Source organism: Siphateles boraxobius, unplaced genomic scaffold (genome assembly GCF_051911475.1).
Source record: "Siphateles boraxobius isolate OS27281-9 unplaced genomic scaffold, OSU_SipBor_1 6, whole genome shotgun sequence".
NCBI classification, from domain to species: domain Eukaryota; kingdom Metazoa; phylum Chordata; class Actinopteri; order Cypriniformes; family Leuciscidae; genus Siphateles; species Siphateles boraxobius.
The window spans coordinates 11,566,953-11,589,208 of record NW_027509186.1 but is presented as its reverse complement, the minus strand read 5'-3'; the positions used below and the strand labels follow the sequence as shown (position 1 = coordinate 11,589,208).

General features: G+C 42.1%; 2 protein-coding genes across 6 annotated transcripts in view; both read right to left on the bottom strand.

The window, feature by feature from the left end:
* The window catches only part of ano7 (anoctamin 7), a 58,677-nt gene extending 44,251 nt beyond the window's left edge, over positions 1-14,426 (bottom strand). The window contains exons 1-4 of one of the 2 annotated variants that reach the window (XR_013195911.1): positions 14,251-14,385; positions 1,802-1,955; positions 1,457-1,514; positions 993-1,141 (exon numbers count right to left, since the gene is read on the bottom strand). Coding sequence is in view for 1 of the 2 variants with exons in the window: in XM_077207730.1 (XP_077063845.1) it covers positions 993-1,141; positions 1,457-1,514; positions 1,802-1,891 (297 nt within the window). In the remaining variant the exon portion in view is untranslated. Of the gene's footprint in view, positions 1-992; positions 1,142-1,456; positions 1,515-1,801; positions 1,956-14,250 lie in introns of both variants that reach the window. The other variant, XM_077207730.1, reaches the window with a different exon arrangement.
* A 4,159-nt stretch (positions 14,427-18,585) lies between these two features.
* The window catches only part of ece2b (endothelin converting enzyme 2b), a 78,548-nt gene continuing 74,877 nt past the window's right edge, over positions 18,586-22,256 (bottom strand). For all 4 annotated transcript variants that reach the window (XM_077207681.1, XM_077207684.1, XM_077207683.1 and 1 more), the window contains one exon: positions 18,586-22,252. In XM_077207681.1, the coding sequence (XP_077063796.1) occupies positions 22,076-22,252 (177 nt within the window). In that variant the 3' untranslated portion in view covers positions 18,586-22,075. The remainder of the gene's footprint in view (positions 22,253-22,256) is intronic.

Below are 22,256 nucleotides of genomic sequence, written 5' to 3'. Positions count from 1 at the left end.
CCGCCATGCTACGGTTTCGTAGAATTCTTGAAAACTTGAAGGGTGTTGGTTTATTTGTATAGGTTGTATAGTATTTACAGTCATTACGTTCCTCTGTATATTGCGTGAATGACGGGATGTTGGGCAGATATTGTGTTTTGCGGTAGGTGGTATGCCATACGGAACCGTTGCCACTGAAACTGCATATTAACGCACCAGTGGGGCTCGACAGCCTTAGTCAAACGGGTTGGCGCGTATGGTTGGGTTGCGGAGAGATTGTGAGATTGTGGGTAGGTCTCAGCAGCACTGTTGGTTTATTTGTAAAGGTTGTATAGTATTTACAGTCATTACGTTCCTCTGTATATTGCGTGAATGACGGGTGGTTGGGCAGATATTGTGTTTTGCGGTAGGTGGTATGCCATACGGAACCGTTGCAACTGAAACTGCATATTAACGCACCAGTGGGGCTCGACAGCCTTAGTCAAACGGGTTGGCGCGTATGGTTGGGTTGCGGAGAGATTGTGAGATTGTGGTTAGGTCTCAGCAGCAAGAGGGAAGTAGACGTCAGTAAGCTGGGCTGAGTTGAGTGGGGGACGGAGGGGGGTGACTCTGGGACGCCAGAGTCACTGTCGAGCCCTCTTGAGGTGTCGTGGGCTAGTCGACGAAACACTGAGGACGGAAGGTGCCCACTTGAAGACCCTAGAGATGTTCCCTACTCCGCTCAATCCAGAGGGTTGTTATGGGGGGACCGCACTGTGGTTGCAGCCATGTGTGTGCTGACGCGCAAATACACTATTAACACCAGACAGAAGGAGATTCACGTCACCAGATGGAAAGAAGCGTAAATGGATGGAGAAGCATAGGTTACTGTAAAGCTACGTCTTAGTTGGTGCTTATCTTGGCGAAAGCCGAGTACAAATCAGCATGAAGTTTGTAACATCTACTCTCGTGTAATGGAAATCTAGAGATTAAACTCGGTTTGATGTGCATGTAAACGTTGTCATACTGTATACCATCTCCTGATGAAGGCCGGCAGCCTGGAGTCTGGAAAGAAATTCTGTCCTCCATTTCCTGTGTGTATCACGCGAGGAACCGGACGAGAGTTCATCCAATTCTGCCGACTTCAAGGGGTTCACAGATTCCTCCCATACCAAGACAAAATCTGCCATCAAATCAAATTAATTAAAATTCTAAGTGCTTTATTAAAAGGTTAACGTTTACCAAAATAACAATTTATCAAACATTCATAGCTTGGCATTATACAAATGAATCTCATACAGGAAATGCATAGGAAATATTGTAAGTAGAGAAAGTGGACAAAAAAATATCTCTAAAAGACATTTTCGACAAATCCAAAATGACTGTAAATTACATGATCAATCTTCAACTCAGAATTGCAAGTTACAAGTAAATCTCATTTACTTTTATAGACACAGAAGACAGTCTTTTCCTTTATGCTCTCCCCCATAAAACTCACCAATTCGGGTGACCCCGTCACTGAATACATTCTTGTTTTCCTGAGGTGCCACACATGTCTGTGAAAAACATGAACACTTCTCCATAATCAGTATCAATATGAAGAACTGATATATCTATGCGTACACACCACAGAGAATGATCTTAACACAGAAAAAAAGCCTCTAATGTGTTTCTAATCAGGGATATTAGGGTGGAGTGGCGGAGGCTGATGGATGCGAGGAAATTAGCTATGTTTGTGTTACATTGTTAACTCGTAATTAGCTTCCTCTCTTTGTGACCGCTGATGAATTTTGTAAACAACCTGCACTTTTTTCCAACTCAAGATAACAGACAATTCTAGTACCTCCACGCTCCCATAGGTTTGTCCGGGGTGGTCCGAGAGGGTGATAAGTGTGGCGCTGTCCTCCACTATATTCTTCTTCCTTTTCATCATTATCTCAAAAGAGCCAGTTTACCTCTGTGTTGTCTGACCGCCAATCTGAAAAAGTTCTGTCCCCCTTTAAAACATGACGCAATGATTCAGTAATTATTTGGCAATAAAGAATATAACAAAAATACACAATCTGATATGTTCAACTACCGGTCAAAAGTTAATATAATAATAATGGAATAATTAATATTTTGGAGGAAACTGATTATAGATTTCTTTTCAGGATTCTTTGATAAAAAGAAAATTGAAAAGAACAGCATTTATTTGAAAAATATAAATAAATTGAATTTTTTTGTAAATGTCTTTACTGTCACTTTTGATCAAATGAATGCATCCTTGCTGAATGTAAGTATTAATATTTTTTTATTGTTATTAAATCTTATCCCAAACCTTTGAATGGAATGTTTCCACAAAAATATTAAGCAGCAAAAACATTTTTCAGCATTGATAATGATAAGATATGTTCCAGCAGTAAACCATAATGATTTCTGAAGGATCATGTGACACTGAAGACTGGAGTAATGATGCTGAAAATTCAGCTTTTCCATCACTGGAATAAATTAGTTTAAAATATATTAAAAAAGAAAACAGTTATTTAAAATTGTAACAATATTTCACAATTTTTCTATTGTAAATGTGTTTTTAATCAAATAAATGCAGCCTTGATTGGAATTAGAGACTTCTTTCAAAAACATTAAATAAAAAAATCTTAATTATTCCAAACTTACTGAATGTGTCACGATTCATGAGTTCGCTGTTTTCTTCATGTCTCGTGTCATTGTTGTTGTGTGTGTGTGAGTGGGCGTGGCCGCTCGTGCCACTGATCAGCGTGCCAGCTGATCTCGTTCCCTGCACCAGCTGCTGCCAATTCACTCACCTATAAAGACTCAACACACTCTCCTCTCTTTGTCAGATCGTTGGTTTGGTGTTCTCTGTGTCGTGCTTCGTGTTCCTGTCGCAGTCTGTTCCAGTTGAGTTCCTGTTCGGTGTCTTCGTGTCCTGTCTCGTCTGGATGTCCATCTGCACTGGATTCACCATCACCCGCACCGGTATCACCACCACCTGCACGCTGACCACTGAGTCCCTGCGCCACCATCTGCAGTGTTCCTCGTGATTGTCTTTGTGTCTTCTGACCATCAATAAAAGAGTCAACTTGCATTTGCTTCCGTCCAGTTCTTGTGACAGAACGATCTGACCTACAATGGAAGCAGCAGGGGAAACAGCCTCTTCTTTGGAAGACTTCATCAAGACCTGCATGGCGCGGATGGATTCCCAGGAGAGGAATACTAATGAATCGGGTCGAGCTATTCAAGCTCTTGTGGCGCAGGTGTCCGAGCTCACCCAGCGATTCCAACTGATGCAAGCTCCCACTGCGCCACCCACACCAGCCGTTCCTCTCGTACCACCAGAGAGCGCCTCCCAGTCAGAGCCCCGCTTACCTGTTCCTGAGTCCTACAACGGTGAGCCGAACTTTTGCAGAGCATTCCTAACTCGCTGTTCGATGCACTTCTCTTTGCAGCCCAGGACCTTTGCCAGTGAACGCAGTAAGGTCGCGTTCGTGCTCACTCTTCTGACTGGGAAGGCAGCGCTATGGGGAACGGCGGTGTGGGAGAACCAAGACTCGTGCTGTAACTCGTTCCAGACACTCGCCGCCGAGATGAGAAGAGTTTTTGACCGTGCGGTCGCGGGAAGAGAGGCGGCCCGGATTCTAGCAGACCTCAAGCAAGGTGAAGGATCTGTATCTGATTACTCTATCGAGTTCCGGACCTTGGCGGCAGAGTGTCAGTGGAACGAGGAGGCGCAGTGGGATATGTTCCTGCATGGGCTGGCTGACCGCGTCCAGAGAGAGATTTATGCCCTGGACTTACCTACTACCCTCAATGGGCTGATCGAGTTGGCACTCCGTGTGGACTCCCGACTCTCCAGAGTCGAATCTCGGAGGTTACCCGCACGGGTATCTGGAGCGGCGGAGACTTCGCGAGCCAGCGGCGGGGACGCGGTCAGCCCCGTCTACGATCACGAGCCCATGCAGGTCGGGCGAGCTCGGCTTTCCCGGGAGGAGAAGGAGAGGCGGAGGTCCCAGGGCCTTTGCCTTTACTGTGGTGCAGCAGGACATTTTGCTTTCAACTGCCCGGTAAAAGGCCAAGCCCGGCAGTAAACCTGAGGCTACTGTCGGGTGGGATCTCCGCCGAGAAGACCTCATCAACATCAACGCTCCTCCCGGTAAGACTCAGGTGGTCAGTTCACTCTCACGACTGTCAAGCACTACTGGACTCTGGGGCTGAAGGTAACTTCATGGACCACACTTTTGCACTCAGGATTCAGGTTCCCCTTCTACCCCTCAGTCACACCATCGCAGTGCACGCGATTAACGGACAAACACTCCCTACCATCTCTTATACCTCTGGACCCCTCACACTCAGCGTATCCGGCAACCATTCCGAAACCATCTCTTTTTATATCTTGGACTCCCCCCTGGCACCCATTGTTTTAGGTCATCCCTGGCTCCTCAAACACAATCCCAAAATAGACTGGCAGCAGAGATCAGTGTCTGAATGGAGCAATAAATGTCATGAGTCCTGTCTTGTGTCTGCTTGTCCGTCTGTTTCTGTTTGTACGTTTCAGGAGGAAGCAGCGGACTTGTCAAGCGTGCCCACGGAGTACCTAGACCTGAAGGAGGTGTTCAGTAAGTCTCGTGCTGCTTCTCTCCCTCCGCATCGTCCCTATGACTGTGCTATAGAGTTATTGCCAGGTACGTCTCCGCCTAAAGGCAAGTTATATTCACTTTCTGTCCCAGAGAGGGAGGCTATGGAGAAATATATTTCTGATTCTCTAGCAGCGGGGTTCATCCGTCCCTCCTCTTCTCCAGCGGGGGCGGGGTTCTTTTTTGTGGGGAAGAAGGATGGGTCTTTGCGACCTTGTATGGACTACCGGGGGCTGAACAACATCACGGTAAAGAATACTTATCCTTTGCCGTTGATGTCTTCAGCCTTCGAGAGGTTGCAAGGAGCATCTATCTTCACAAAGTTGGATTTACGTAATGCCTATCATTTGGTCCGCATCAGGAGGGGGGATGAATGGAAGACTGCTTTTAATACCCCCAGGGGGCACTTTGAATACTTGGTCATGCCTTTCGGCTTGTCCAACTCCCCAGCGGTCTTCCAGGCACTCGTCAATGACGTGCTGCGAGATATGGTCGACCAATTCATATATGTCTACCTGGATGACATATTGATTTTTTCTTCTTCTCTCCAGGAACACGTGCAGCACGTTCGACGAGTGCTTCAGAGACTGCTAGAGAATGGGCTTTTTGTCAAGGCGGAGAAATGCGCTTTTCATGCACAGTCTGTTCCTTTCCTTGGGTACATTGTGTCGTCTGAGGGAGTGCGTATGGATCCTGAGAAGGTTAAGGCTGTGGTAGATTGGCCAAGTCCAGATTCCCGTAAGGCCCTACAGAGGTTTTTGGGGTTCGCCAATTTTTACCGACGATTTATTCGCAATTTCAGCCAACTAGCCTCGCCTCTGACCGCCTTGACCTCTCCCAGAACGGCGTTCAGGTGGTCAGACGCAGCGGAAGCTGCGTTTGCCAAACTGAAAGGCCGCTTTGTTTCAGCCCCCATCCTGGTTACCCCTGATTCATCACGTCAGTTTGTGGTGGAGGTCGATGCGTCAGAGGTGGGGGTAGGTGCAGTACTATCCCAACGCTCTCTCACAGACGACAAGATGCACCCATGCGCGTTTTTGTCCCATCGATTATCCCCTGCCGAACGTAACTATGATATTGGTAATAGAGAGTTGTTGGCAGTCAAATTGGCATTGGAGGAATGGCGCCACTGGTTAGAAGGGTCGGGGGTACCTTTTGTCGTCTGGACAGACCATAAGAATTTGGAATATATCAGAACTGCTAAAAGATTGAACTCTAGGCAGGCTCGGTGGGCACTTTTTTTCGGACGTTTTGACTTTTCTCTCTCGTACCGCCCGGGCTCCAAAAACATCAAGCCCGATTCTTTATCGCGCATTTTTGACCGTTCCGATCGCCCGTCTACTCCCGAGAGCATTTTTCCAGAGACTCTAATTATCTCTACTCTCACATGGGAGGTCGAATCGAAGGTCAAGACGGCCTTACAAGGGGTAACGCCTCCGGTCGGTTGCCCACCAAACCGTTTATTTGTGCCAGAGGAATTACGGTCCGACGTTGTTCAGTGGGGGCATTGTTCCAATGTGGCTTGTCATCCAGGAGTTAGCCGCACTACATCTTTAGTCAAGCAACGATTTTGGTGGCCTCGTATGGCTCGCGACGTTCACAGTTTTGTTTTGGCTTGCTCAGTTTGTGCCACTGGTAAGACTTCCAATCGACCCCCAGATGGGCTCCTTCAACCACTGCCGGTTCCTTCGAGACCCTGGTCCCACATCGCTCTAGATTTCGTCACCGCCCTCCCACCCTCTCAGGGTAACACGGTAGTTTTAACCGTGGTGGACCGGTTCTCGAAGGCGGCCCACTTTATTCCCTTGCCCAAATTGCCCTCAGCCAAGGAAACAGCGGTAACAGTCGTTAACCACGTCTTTCGGTTATTTGGCCTCCCGACAGACGTGGTTTCCGACAGAGGTCCCCAATTTGTGTCCAAATTTTGGCAAGAATTTTGTAGATTACTGGGTGCGACTGTTAGTCTGTCCTCAGGGTTTCATCCCCAGAGCAATGGCCAAACTGAGAGAGCCAACCAAGATTTGGAGAGAACGTTGCGATGTATGGTTTCCAAGAATCCTTCCTCATGGAGCCAACAACTGTCAATGGTGGAGTACGCCCACAATTCATTACCAGTATCATCCACGGGCCTATCTCCGTTTGAGTGTAGCATAGGGTACCAGCCACCAATTTTTCCTAGTCTGGAACCCGAGGTCGCGGTTCCCTCCGCTCACGCCTTTGTCCAGAGGTGTCATCGCACTTGGACTAGAGCCCGAGAGACTCTACTCCAAGTGGGAGCGCGCACCAAGGCCAAGGCTGATCGCCACCGGCGGAGGCCTCCCGTATACGTCGTCGGTTCCAAAGTGTGGCTTTCTACCAAGAACATTCCTCTCCGCTCCGTCTCGAATAAGCTTGCTCCCAAATTCATTGGTCCGTTTACTGTCACCAAAATCATTAGTCCGGTGGCAGTCCGCCTCAATCTTCCTCCAGTGTACAGGAGAATTCATCCCGTGTTTCATGTATCCAAAATTAAGCCCGTTTTTCGTTCTCGTATTAATCCGCCTGTCCCGGTTCCCCCACCGCCGCGACTCGTAGACGGGGAGACCACATATTCGGTTTATCGTATTCTGGACTCAAGGCGGAGGGGACGCGGGTTCCAGTACTTGGTGGACTGGGAGGGTTACGGTCCGGAGGAGAGAAGTTGGGTGCCTGCTAGAGACATTCTGGATCACTCCCTTATTGATGATTACAATCGACAGGTAAGGGAGTCTGGGGACGCCAGGAGGCGTCCCTAGGAGGGGGGGTACTGTCACGATTCATGAGTTCGCTGTTTTCTTCATGTCTCGTGTCATTGTTGTTGTGTGTGTGTGAGTGGGCGTGGCCGCTCGTGCCACTGATCAGCGTGCCAGCTGATCTCGTTCCCTGCACCAGCTGCTGCCAATTCACTCACCTATAAAGACTCAACACACTCTCCTCTCTTTGTCAGATCGTTGGTTTGGTGTTCTCTGTGTCGTGCTTCGTGTTCCTGTCGCAGTCTGTTCCAGTTGAGTTCCTGTTCGGTGTCTTCGTGTCCTGTCTCGTCTGGATGTCCATCTGCACTGGATTCACCATCACCCGCACCGGTATCACCACCACCTGCACGCTGACCACTGAGTCCCTGCGCCACCATCTGCAGTGTTCCTCGTGATTGTCTTTGTGTCTTCTGACCATCAATAAAAGAGTCAACTTGCATTTGCTTCCGTCCAGTTCTTGTGACAGAATGATACTGTAAAGAATGTAAGCATCAACCTGTGCTATTTCAGGATATTTTTGAGGTGTTAAAATGCTCTTTCAGACCTCAAACAGAGCATGATGATCAAATAGTTCTCAAAAGATAACACCATGATATAGGTAAAGTGAGATGACTAATTAATGAATTCAGAAGAGAAAACACTGTTCATTAAATGACCTTTTTAAAAATGCGCACTATGTACTGAGAAAACCTCCCTGAAGAGCATTGAATCCCTGAGAGAGCCTTTATACACAGAACAATACAAACACAAACACTTTCCTTCAACCACAAATATATATTTTAAATAAATTTTTATAAATTTAAAGTATTACATCACTGCATTATATCAGACAGTTGGCCCTCCTAAGAAATGTTCAAAACTTAATAGTAATTTTAACATAATAGTAACGATAAAAATTACAAGCATATAACAAATTGAACTTAACCCTCTGGCGCTGAGAAAATTATACGTTTTGTTTTGTTTTGTTTTACTTCATTGGAATGGTACGAAACTTGGTAAAGGTTTTGACACTTGCTGTGAACACACACACACACACACACACACACACACACGATCCAAAAAGTTTAAATGGTCCTGAAAAAAAGAGTCACACTTGTATTGTTCGAGGTCAGAAATGACCACATTGGAAATGAGTGGGAAACTGTCACAGTGTCTGGTTTATGTTCCCTGGTGTCCACTAGAGGTCCTCTTTCCCCACGGTGTCATTCACTTTTGGAACTGCTTTCCCAGCCCGATCTCACGGCAATTCGTACGAATTTTACGAGGTGGCATATTCGTACGAATTCATACGACCTCCATCGTACGAATTAGTAAGATTTTTGCTAATTCGTACATATTTTACGAGTTGCCCAATTCGTATGAATTTGTGCGAATGACCTACCCCTGACCCCGCCCCTAAACCTACCCATCACGTGGGTTTAGACAAATCGTACAAATTCGTACGAGTGAGGTCGTACGAATTCATACGAATTAGCCATTTTTAATCACTCGTACAAATTCGTACGAATTGGTCGTGAGATAGCGTTGGCTTTCCCCACAATCCTTGTCTGCGCTCATCACTGTTCATTGCACTCAGCTGTTCCCCATCATGATTGTCTTGTTCTGTGTATAAATAGCCTGCCTGTTTAGTGTTTGTTACGGAGTCCTTGTTATGTCACACTACCTCGGAAGTCTTGCCTGTTCTTGTTTTGTTTCTGTCTTGGATTGCTTTATGGATTTTGACCTTTGCCTGGACTGTTGTGAGTACGGATTCCCCTATATTATAAACTGCTTTTGGATCTTACCTGTCGTGCGTGTACGTAACGTGACAGAAGGACTCTGTCATGAATAGATCCAGCCGTATGGGGTTTCGTGCCTCTCCCTCAGCCACCGAGAGGGAGAGGAAACAGCAGAGGGAGAATTTATATATAGAGAGATTCCCCCTCGTATGACCATATTTGAGTGTTTTTCACTGTGGGACCGATTGACTGAGGAAACTGATTTAAAAGAAGCTTCCACACCTCCTCCAGACCATCCTAGAGACTCATTTGAGGGAGTACGGATTCCCCTATATAATAAACTGCTTTTGGATCTTACCTGTTGTGCGTGTACGTAACGTGACAGAAATGAATTTAATCTAGTGGAAACTTTTTAACTGGAAACTTCTTACTGAAAGTAAATTTTTTGAGATATCAACCTCAAATTTGGAACACAGCTGGTTTAGAATTATGTCTTTGATTTTCTCACAGTTTTAGAGTAAAACGTGTTTTGGAAAATATCTACTTCATATAAAAATTGAAAATTGTATTTTTGTGCGTTTTTTTTTATACCAGTAAATAAATGTTAAATTTTGTAACTTTTTTTCAAGTCCAGTTTTTTAAACCTTTTTTCATTTGAGCAATAATCAAATTTACTGTAAGTCTGTGCTCTAAAGCATTCAATTATGACAGTTTAAATTGAAAATGTCACTTTCAGGGTCCATGCTCAAAAAGTAAATAAATGAATTATAACTTCTGCATAAATATAATTTAGTAACATAAAATATATATATATATAAAATATTGAACTAAAATATAGTACAATAATTTCATTGAAATAAAAAAAATCACCAGAGGGTTAAACTAATATTAAGTAAATAAATAATACTTACAGTGATACAATCCAGCATGAATTGTGAAATTTCCAAACATTTATCTTGTGCTTCAATGGAAGCTTAAAATCTGATCTTCCATGCAAAGGGTTCACATGATCATTTTTGCATATTTAGCCTATCAATGTCACACGTTTTAGAAACACTGTAGAATCTTAAATGTAAAAAAAAAAACATAATACCAGATTTAACCAGCTTTTGAATATTATCAAACGATTTTTGGACACCATTGTATTTTTCTCTCGCTCAAGATTTGGAATCAGTGATGGTAACAATAATAATTACTAAATAAAAGTGCGTCCTCATTTACAGTGATAATGTACCAAAATACCAGATGTGTGTGAATGTTATGTGCCAGAGGAGTGCGACTTCACACCGATCTGTGGGATTCGAACCACACACAGTGAGACATAGTGATCTACTATACAAAGAATTATCCCACTGTACAGCTTCAAACCGTAGTTTAGGTCAATGGAGAAATGGTCATTACATTTTCCCCATTTTGCTTTTTTTTTTGCAACTTAAAAATAATATACATAATCATTTGGATACTTTAAATATTATCTTTTAAAATCCTTGTCTGATAGTTCAAAAACTTTTTAATTTTGTTATATCAGCGTGTTATATAAGCCTTATGGACAGATGTCAAGACAAGTAAGGGGTTTAAAAAAAACCTCTAAAAAACGTAGATCCGTTAGAAAGGTAGGTTCTCTTGTCAGTAAAGAATCTAGTGGCTTGGATCTTGCTTACCAATATTGGGTTCTTCCATTCGGCCTATCCTTGTCACGCCACACATTCACAAAATGGCTCCATTGCGAGTCCAGGGCATCCGCATTTTAAGTAACATGGACGACTGGCTGATTTTGGCCCAGTTTCAAGAGCTTGCGCATCGACATCGGGATGTCTCCCTCGCTCATCTTGTATCTCTGGGGTTGAGACTCAACGGCAAGAGAAAACCTTCTCTCTCCAGCCCAGAGGACAACGTATTTAGGGGTTATATGGGACTCGGTCACCATGCGGGCACAGCTGTCTCCAGCACGTGTCGAGTCCATCTTAAACACCATGAGCGATATTAGGCAAGGTCAGGAAATTACTTTCAAAGAGTTAACAAGGACAAGTTCCTGTCCCTCGCACGATTTTCAGCCCTGGGCATTTGAATGTGGGAACATATTTTATGAAGCAATGTCCCCTCTGCTTCTCTCTGAATCACCCAGACCCCCTGGGTGGCCCAGGCTGCGTTTGTATGTGTTTCCACCGATTGCTCTGCTCCTAGGAGACCTGACTAATGTCCGTCAACAAGGGTCTTACTGATCTCATATTATTGATAGTGCCTCGTTGGCCGACCAGAGTTTGGTTCTCTGAGATAATATCCCTCCTTGACGGCTCGCCTTGGGCATTTCCAAACAGGAGGGACCTTCTGTCTCAGTCACTAGGGACAATATTTCATTCCCGGCCCGAGCTCTGGAACCTTCACGTTCGGCGTTCACGTTCGGAATTTTTAAAACACCGGTCAGCTGTTAACGTTAGCTTTGGGCATGGACGGAAAAAAACAACAACCGTGGTCTGTGGAGGAAATTAACTGGATGCTGGATGCTTTATTAATCTTTCTACATGGGTTTAGTTAGTGATCGGGCTATAATTAGACCACATCGGCTATGTAATCGCTGACAACTGGGACAGTTTCATAGTGGTTGGTGTAAACCGGGACATTTTAGTGTCCTGACACGATAGTTTTTTCTCTGGACTCTGGACACGCAACTCAAAATCGGGTGTGTCCCGGTCAAATCAAACCCTATGTTAAACACACAAAATTCATTTCATAACTTGACATGTAGTTCTCCATTGCTGTTATGGTTGTCATGACCCGTTGCTAGGACAACGGAGGTAGCCCTACTCTGTCTCTACAGTCTGTGGAAAATCGAGCTGGTTCTTAGATAATTGGCGAATAGAACCAGCATCGAACTGGCATAAGCACCAGCCCAGAACCAGCACCTGGTTAGCATTGGTGGAAAATAGATATGAGATATGCTGGGCTTCCAGCTGATGTTTTAGGGACTATTCTGAGTGCCAGGGCTCCCTCCACAAGAAGAATATATGCCTTTAAATGGGGTGTCTTTAAAAGCTGATATACTGCACTCCGTGATTATCAAGGTATTTGTGGCCGCCATATCGCTTGACATGCCCTGATTGACGAGGCACCAGTCGGGAAGTACCCTCTGATCACCGGATGCATCAGTGGCCTCCATTTAGAGCAAAGATCCCTTGGTGGGACTTAGCCATAGTCCTTGAGGGGCTAGGAGGGTGTATCCAGACGTCTCTCAAGTGAAACCTGAAGGTGCACCTGTTTCATGCCTATTTATAGTCTCTCACAAGCATTCCAATGACATTATCTTCAGAGGTTATTTAAAGCCAAGTTCTAGGCGTAGATTGCCACACATGCTTTACAACCGGTCAAACAAAGATGTTTTCCATAGCATATGACGCAGCATCTTGTTCCTGCTTATTCAGGTAACAGGGTTACAGTCAAGTAACCCGAGACGATTTCTTTAATCATTAATATATTTTCTACTATATGCTCTGTTTGATTATTTACAAATATAAGATGGTAACACTTTATTTCGATAGTCCACTTTAGACATTCTACTAACTATAAGTAACTTTGCAGCTAAATGTCAACTAACTCTCATTAGAGTATTAGTAGACTGTCTTGTTTAATATCTGCTAACACTTTATTTTGTTGGTCCTCCAATAGATATTCTACTGACTAGAAGTAACTTGGCAACTACAAGTCAACTTGTTCTCCTAACCCGAACCCTAATACCTAACCATAACCTAACAGTCTGCTGACAGTCTACTACAGTCTACTAATACTCTAATGACAGTTAGTCGACATGTAGTTGAAAAGTTACTTATAGTTAGTAGAATGTCTAAAGTGACTATCGAAATAAAGTGTAACCTATAAGATCTTTGGTGTCTCTTCTGTGCTGTAAGATCGAGTGGGCGTGTTTTCCATCATAATTGTTTAAGTGATGTACCGTTGTATCAAAATATTTCCATCTCTGCAGACATGAGATAATGCAAGATCTGAAATATTCTCTTAAAGGCCTAAAGGTGTCAAAACAACACATCCTATATCAATTTTTATCTTGCGTACTTTCTCAGACCTTTACCTGGACTGTTCCAAGCTGGTGAATGACCTGCCTATCTCAACCAAATTTTCAAGTAACAGCGGAAGATGCATCTTTTTCGTTAAAACTTGACACATTAATACAAACACTTACTATTCTATATATATTCATAAATTTAAAATAAAACTTGCTACGTGTACGTGCAATACTAACTGGGACTAGTTGCTGCCCAACTGTTGGCTTGATTGTTTCTATTCCTCTCCTCATTTGTAAGTTGCTTTGAATATTATGTAAATGTACTGTAAATGTTTTATCTGTCTTTGACACCTGACCGGTTACACAGACCTAACTGTTACACCAGCTGTGTCATAATGGGTAAGTCCTTTTTTTATCAGACCAAAACATAAGTTTAGAAGGATATACGTAAGTTTCTTGTATGTATATATATATATATATATATTGGTTGCTCTTATTTTGCTCTTCACCTCTGCTTGTTCTCCTCTACCCCTCCTTTCATTTTGCAAATATCTTCAAATTTTCATCTGTTAGATACTCTGTCAATTTGCTTGTACAATTTTCATACTTAATTCATTTGTTTTACATTTTAACTTAATACATGTGTTATTCCTTATTCAAATTTGATATTTGACAATCATTGCTTGTCTGCCTGGATCACATTGCATCAGTAATATCATTTAAATTAACCACCTATTGTGTACATACATGTTTTTACATTGTACTAATATTTAAAAAAATACCTGCCTGTAATTAATTTCTGTATTTACATAATTACATTGTTGACTCTTCCCTTACACCTAACCCACTTTTAAACCTACCCATACCACCAAATCTGTCCCACCAAATCCAGTTTCTGACCGCAATAGCAGCAAAAGTGATTTTCAATACTACATGTAAGATACAATACGTACAATGTACTTACCAATTTTTTTATGTAAATACATAGTAATTACATAAACGTAATATAAAGTGTGACCAGCTATTAATAAACAAATCACACAAATAAATGCCTAATGAAGCAAATATTTGCTCCAACTTTCCGTCAGCAATGTCTCATAGTTCATGGCAGTGTTTTTTGGGTCATTATTCATCTCGGCTCTCTCGCTGCTCACCTGCAGTTTCCTTCCTGAATCTCACTCTCCTCCTCTCTGCATTTGTTTCTCCTTCAGTTCTCCTCAGCTCAAAGATGTTGACATTATCTTTAAAACCTTTCCAAAAATATTTTAAGTGGTGCTTTCCAAGGCTCCAGAGCTGTTTTGCAGGATGAAGCTTGGAGGGGAAAACTCCCAATCGGGAAAGGATGAATAGAGTGCAAGTAAAGAGGAAAAGGAGGGGTAGAGTCTGGTCATGTTTGCTGTTAAGGAGGAGTTTCTCTTAACTTCAGCTACACAGACATTGCAAATATGGACACACAGACACACATTGAAACCAAACAGTCATAAATTACTTATATACAGTATCAATGTCAGTCTTGTCAGAGACACAAACATTAGCTTTACGTTAGCTTTAGTTGCAGTTTAAGGCCTTAATGCATATTAACATATTTCATGCTTCACATATTTAAAACTACACAATTCATTAAATTTCTTTAATATTAGAAATATATGTTAACCTAAAATTATGAAAGAGGAAGTTTATTTAATGAGAAAACATTTGGAATGTAATATTATGACTGTATTTTGTAATGTGCATCTGGATATCTTCCACTTCCAAATATATCAGTGAAACACAAGAAAACACTACAGGCACAGAACACTTCAGCTCTGATGAACACAATTATTATTACACAATGCAATGTCAGTTATCTAGGCAAGAAGGCAAGGCAAAACTGTACAGATGGAATAAATTCACAATTTTTGATGTTCAGATTAATGAATTCAATATACAATCTACGGACATCAAAACTAAAGGTCAGGGTATAAATTACTCATCTTGCTTTACTTAATTCAGCTTGACAATTTAATTTGTATACATTTGGTTTTCAAATATTTCTGTTTTTAAAGTAAGGAACATTTAAACAGTTAAAGCAGGAACAAATCATCATTCTTATATAATTCATGTGATGTTGAATGTTCCTTAAAGGGCACCTATTATGCAATATTCACTTTTACATGGTGTTTGAACATAAATGTGTGTTGGCAGTGTGTGAGCAAAACCAAATGTGGTGATGGCTCAGTGGATAAGACACATGCCTTTGATGTGAGAGAGCCGGGTTCGAATCCACTGCAAGACACCAATATGTGTCCCTGAGCAAGACACTTAACCCCTAGTTGCTCCAGAGGCGTGCGACCTCTGACATATAGCAATTGTAAGTCGCTTTGGATAAAAGCGTCAGCTAAATGTAAATGTAGAAACCACCCTAGAATAATAAAAAACCACCCAGTGGTTTTTTTACAATCTCAATAAATCATAAGCACTGTCTCAGAACGAGCTGTTCTAAGATTCGTCTCAATGTGACGTACAATTGAGCAAGCCCCACCGACGTGGTTTGATTGACACTGTGGTTTTGGCATAGACTTGGTGATCTGTACACCAGCCTCCATTGTTTCAACAACAGCCGGTGTTCTGACGGTTTGTGCTGCCTTGTTGAAAATGTCTCCTAAGAATCATAAGTGTTCTGTTGTGGGATGTAATAATGTACATAGTAGTTTTCACTTACTTCCGACATCAGAGCCATTGAAAACGCAGTGGATGGATTTTATTTACGAAGGAAAGGCGCCACTTAAACTTCCAAAATACGTTTATGTTTGCGCAAATAATTTTCTGACTGACTGTTTTGTGAACGAGGGTAAATTCAAATCAGGTCTTGCTTCAAAGTTAATCCTCAAGTTTGGATAGTTGCCTACTGTTCGCGATCCAACGTCACCTCCAGTAGAAGTAAGTGTATTTTATGATTTTTGAGCAAATAGTCATTTCAGTCGATGTCAGCCAATTCAACAACCAATGCGTCTAAAGTTGTTGTCGTCGTCGTAGGATATCTGTGTATATAATTTAAACCTTGTTTGTATAGTGTGTAACCACACATAAGTTTTATGTCACATATTATTTTTTGCAACAATTACAAATGTAAATAAATTAATACCTGTTCTATCTCCCTGCAGCATATATTTTCTTGTTCTGTAGCCATCGTCTCACATTTGCCACATAAGCACCTGTACGACAAGTAATGTAAACATGATGCAACAGGTCCCTCGCATAAATGTAATTTCGTTTGTACGTAGCAAACGTTATCACAGTATTTGTGTTTGTAGTTTCAAAAAATTGCGCCAACGTTATCACAGTTTGTGTGTGTCTGTGTGTGTGTTGCACATCCATAATTGCAAAGGGGGCGCGATTACAACTCTATAAGTACAGAAATGTATCAAATAACCATTCCGAGACGTCCTGGTCCATTCTCATTTGTGTTTCTTCTGCCGGAGTCTCTTCATCATCTGGGTCTGATTCCGGTTCAAACATGTACGGCTGAATGCCATACAAAACAGCGGGTCTCTCACAAGTTATGCCCTCATCAAAAGACAGAGTGGGGATATGCAGCTCATTTACATTTAAGGTGGTACACACCAAAACAGCTCTATTTAAAACAGGCCCCAAAAATGACATTTTCAAATGGTTATAATATATTAACTGTGGGGTATTTTGTGCTGAAACTTCACAAATACATTCTGGGGACACCCGAGACCAATATTACATCTTGTAAAAAGGGGCATAATAGGTGCCCTTTAAATATTTCTGTAAATTAAATTGTCAGAGTAACCAAACTTAAAGCAGGAAAAGAAATGTGAGAACCCAAATGCAGGTATTTATTGACAAAAGCAGTATCTCACACCCGGAGATGATAAGACGAGATGAGCACATGCACATACATACACACACACACACACGATAAACAAAGGAGGCAAGTATCACCACAATCTGGAGAACGCTGGAGATTACGATGGTTTTCGCTGGAGATAGCAATTGAGATTGCTGGCATACAAAGGCAAGTCTTGCGAGAGAGTCTTAGACCAGGTAAGGCATCTGTATCCTTGTTGTAGGTCAGACATTGACTGAATGTGTGTGTGCTTACGAGTGCAATGATGAGCATCGGGTGTGGGTGATTGGTAACTATGGTAACTGATTGACAGGAGAAACGTGAACATTACTCCCCCTTTCTCTGGAGGCGGCTCCTGACACCTACAAATTCTTTACAGCCCCGGAGGGGTCTGCCTCTCATGGGTAAATGGGGACCCAAAGTCAAAGTGTAGTCAGAGGAGTTTGGAGCCAGGACTGAGCCGACAGTGCAGGGATTCAGGGAGGAGCCGGCCGGTCTGGAGTCCAGGGCAGAGCATAGGACCTCTAGCATCTGAAGAGCCGACAGTGGTACGCCTCTGGAGAACTGGCAACGTCTGAATAGCCGGCAGAGCTGGCAAAATGGGACGCCTCTTGAGATCTGGCAACGCCTGGATAGCCGGCAGAGCTGGCAGAATGGGACGCCTCTTGACATCTGGCAACGTCTGGATAGCCGGCAGAGCTGGCAGAATGGGATGCCTCTTGAGATCTGGCAACGTCTGGATAGCCGGAAGAGCTGGTAGCCTCTGGAGAGTTGGCAGAAAGGGATGCAGCTTGAGAGCTGCCAGAGAGGGTTAGTCCTAACCCTAACATCTGTAAAGCGTCTGTAGGGCCAGCTGCAAGGAAGGACTCTGGAAGACCTGCTGTGAGGGGGGACTCTGGAAGGCTGACAGTGGGAGAGCTGGCAGAACGGGATGCTTCTGGAGAGCTGGCAGAGCTGAAAGCATTGGAAGAGACTTTGGAAGATTGTCTGTGAGGAAGGATTCTGGAAGGCTGACAGTGGAAATTACCTCTAGTGGACCGGTTGAGTGGTTGATATCTGGAGGACCAGCAGAGAAAAAGGTCTCAGGAATTCTGGCTGAGTGACTGATGATCTCTGGAATGTCGATTGAGAAGGAAGTGTCCGGCAGGGCAGGGAGCATGAACTGGGGACTGGAGAAATTCAAAGATGTTCCCTCTGCTCGGATTGAGGAGGAAATAAATTACCACCTCGGCTGAGGCGAAGGAGCATGGGACGACCTTTGTGGCCAAGATGAGGACGCTTGGAACTGACTGGGACAGCGGCCTCTGCTGGAGATTGCTGGAACACAAAGGTAATTCTTACGAGATCCAGAGGTGAGTAGACCAGCTAAAAACTCTGCATCCTTATAGGCCAAACACTGACTGAATGCGTGTCTGCTTATGAGTAAAGGGATGAGGATCAGGTGTGGGTTATTGGTAACTATGGTGACTGATTGTTTTGCACACAGGGGTACCGTGACAGGGGAAATGTGACAGAAACATTAACATATAAATAATATAAAAACAATTTTTATTACTACATTACCTACATAAATGACACCAAAAATATTTCAAAAGTAACAAAGTAAATAGTTTGAAAAACCAAAGGTAAATTTAGCTTTTTTTATAATATATATCCTTTATTTCATGTTCATTGACTGTTCTCTATGTTGAATGTTGCACTACACACTGGGCAGAGCATATTCCCCTCTCAACTAATATGTTAGGGAATGTTGTCTGATTAAAAAAAAAGAAAAAAGAAAAGAAAAACACAACTATAAGACAATGTAACCTCTCAAATATCAATGCCAGCCGTACACAAGAGACATGACAACAAACTACAGTTGATTACATGGTGAATGTACACTCTATAAATTAAATAAGGCATCTTCTTGAAGATGATTGACAATTTCAGTATTTTAACGGTGAGTGGGTGGATAATATCACCCTGTATCGTCCCACAATTTTGAATGGAATGCATTATGTGGCACATTTAATAACATTCTGGAAAATAACGATTCGCATCTATCATTTCTATAAGTTGAACTTCTTTGAAACACTGAAAGTGAAGTGTGAGTGTCAGGATGTGATAGATACCTCCATTACACTCAAGCCAAAGCTCAATAAATGGCTTTCATCCAGCAAAAACATTAAGATAATGTACTTTCAGTTCTCAAAAGGAAATTCTCGATTGGCATTTTGGTATTTAAGACCGAAATTGCAAATAAAGCAGGCATATAACACACTTAAACTGGCTGTTAAAGGCTTTGAAACATTTCAAGTTTCCATTTTTTCAACATAAATTGGAATATATTTAAGTCTATCTATGTACATCATATTCCATAGGTCTACAGTAAATAATTAAGGCCAAAACCAAATGCCTTTCCATGGCAAAACTTTAGTCTGACATCTCCACCATAATCCTCATAGAGCCCATGAAAGGAAAAATATTCATGGTGTTATACAAAGCGAAAGTCAGGAAGCGTTCAGTAACATAATTCAATCAAACTTAAAACAAAGCACTAAAACTTCCAAGAGTGTTGATAGACAACATGAAGAAACACTGACTAAACAGTTCAAAGAATAATTCACCCAAAAATGAAAATTCTGCCATCATTTGCCTCAGTCCCTCCAATGAAACAAAAAAGGAGATATTTTGAACAAAATTATGCTTCTCTTTTCCATTCAGAGAAAGCATACAGTGAAGCATTCAGAATTTTCATTTTTGGGTTAATTATACCTTAAATATCTTTACCAAATGAGCATGTTACAATAATCTACAGTGCTTGTTAACAGTATTTATTTTTTTCATTTTCAAATTTAATGGCAGTAACATTCATCTATTAACCTCATCTCGGTGTAGCTAATTACTCTAGCGCTCTCAGCCTCTGGCTATGAAGAAAATAGAGCTGAAATGTGGATGTTTATATGCCAGCTGTCGGAAAAAGATGCCAAACACTCTTACAGCTTTTAAAATGGTGCAATTCAACTGTGGCTTAAAATAAACAAAAACCAACTAAAGGTGAAGTCAGCAGCACTCAAAACACATCAAATGACACAACCGGCCTGCTTCAGGAAAGCAAAAGCCAGGTTCAAAAGAAAAACTGGCCAATCAACACTTCAACAGAACAAACTTTGAGATTAAAATGTCCTCGCAGGGTCAATTTACAGCAACTGAAAACTCAGGAGATGGGACTGGATACGGCAGCAATCCGACCTGAAATGAGTCATTTAATCGCTCTACACATACAATGATGTCTGATGCAACTCTCTGAAACACTTTAGGCATGCTGGAAAGTTTAGCAAATGGGTGAATCTCAAGAAACATGTCAAGAATAAGTCATATTTCAACTAAACTTGATTGAAAATAAAGCCTGTTATGAAGATTTCTTGCATTGTGACATTCTTTTTCAAATGTTTATGGCACAAATATCATTATTTTAATGCAAAAGAAAAAAAAAACAATGTAATTATCACCATAATAAAAATGGGTTAAGTAAAACAAAATGGGCTGGTAAGATTGTTTAATGTTTTTGAAATAAATGCTCACCAAGACTGCTTTAATTGAATCAAAAATACAGTAAAATCAGTGGTATTGTGAAATATTATTACAACTAAGAAGAACTGTTTTCTTATTTAATATATTTGAAGATTTAATTTATTCCTGTGATGTCAAAGCTGAATTTTCATCATCATTATCCTTCATAAATCATTCTAATACGCTGATTTCTTATTATTATCAATGCTGAAAACAGTTGTGCCGCTTAATATTCTTGTGGAAACCTTGATACAGTTTTTTTCAGGATTCTCTGATGAATAGAAAGGTCAAAAGAAGATCATTCATTTGAAATAGAATGTTTTTGTAACAATGTAAAAGTATTTACTGTCACTTTTGATCAATTTAATGCATCCTTGCTAATAAATGTATTAATTTCTTTCAATTAAAATTAAACATAATTGAATTTATAATTTTCTTATTTTGGTGGTATTTGTTGTACAACCTCCAATTTATGTTGATTTCAAAAAGTGATTGTATTACAGCATTTGTTTACTGGAACATTATTTACAGAGTATAATCTAATGAACTGTAGGGGAATTTGAGGAATAATGTGTTTGCTTGTCATGAAAAATTATAAATAGTTCTAAAAATAGACATTTTTAATGCAAATAATCCTAATAATCTATTGATTTGGGGGTGAAATATGAGTCAAACATTGGTGAGATTCACCCTTTTAGTGGTTTTGAGAACGTAACGTGAGCATTTCAGCAGACTTGACAAAGTCCAAACAACGTGGAGACGTCCATTCACAGACACACTGACACGGAAACACAGCGTTCACATACAAGTAAACGTCTTTAGGCAAACACACTGGATTTACACTGGAATGGAGTTACCGACGGTCGAAGCAGTGCAAATTTCCACTTTCGCTTACACGAGGAACAAAACTAAAATTGTTCTTTGGCAAAGAGCAGTTTAAAATGAACATTTCATTTCAACTTTGTCAAGATCAAAACATGATACACAGGTGGGATGAACAAACAGTGGCTCTCCCTGTCATTAGATAGCGTTTCTATGAAATCACAATTGGGAAATACGCTTCCTTCCTTTCCTGTGGTGGGGTGGGGGGGTCACAGATGTCACAGATGTCGTTCATCACTTCCTGTGAGGTCACCGTGAGAACGTGAATCTTCCTGTGAAGTCGAGACAAACGTTTCCAGTGAGGTCACGGAGAGACACATATTCCCAGTGGCGTCACAGTGGTCATATCTTCCAAGCAATCAGGGTATGAAGCGCAGAATCACACATGTAAGCGTTGGACGGGGGCGCATTAATGTCCATCGAGTTCAGCAAACAAATAAATAAAGCGAGCCCACGTGGGCTGATGTGGCGGCAGAGGAAAATTTGATATCGGTCGATACGAACACTGGAGAACATCAACGTTGGCAGTTGCTCCCCTCCTCCTCCTGCATTCGGCCCAACTCCTCAAATAGCTTTAGCACATAAATTAAAAAACAGTGCTTGAGAAAGAGCCCGAACTGTCCGTTCGGCGTGTTTTTCTTGGCCAGGCTGGTCTGTGTAAGCAAGCTGGTGTTTTGTGTGTGCCAGTCCTACCACACCTCACAGCGGTGGCCTGAGTTCATGGGAGAGCCCAGCGGACACTGGAAGTGCTCTGCGAAGTCGGGCGAGTTGGTCAGGGTGCCGATGACGCGGTATTTGGGTGGGCTGTGGGGGTCCGTCATCAGGCCCTCGTGAGCGCTTTCTGGCGTTCGGACAGAGCACCAGACCTGA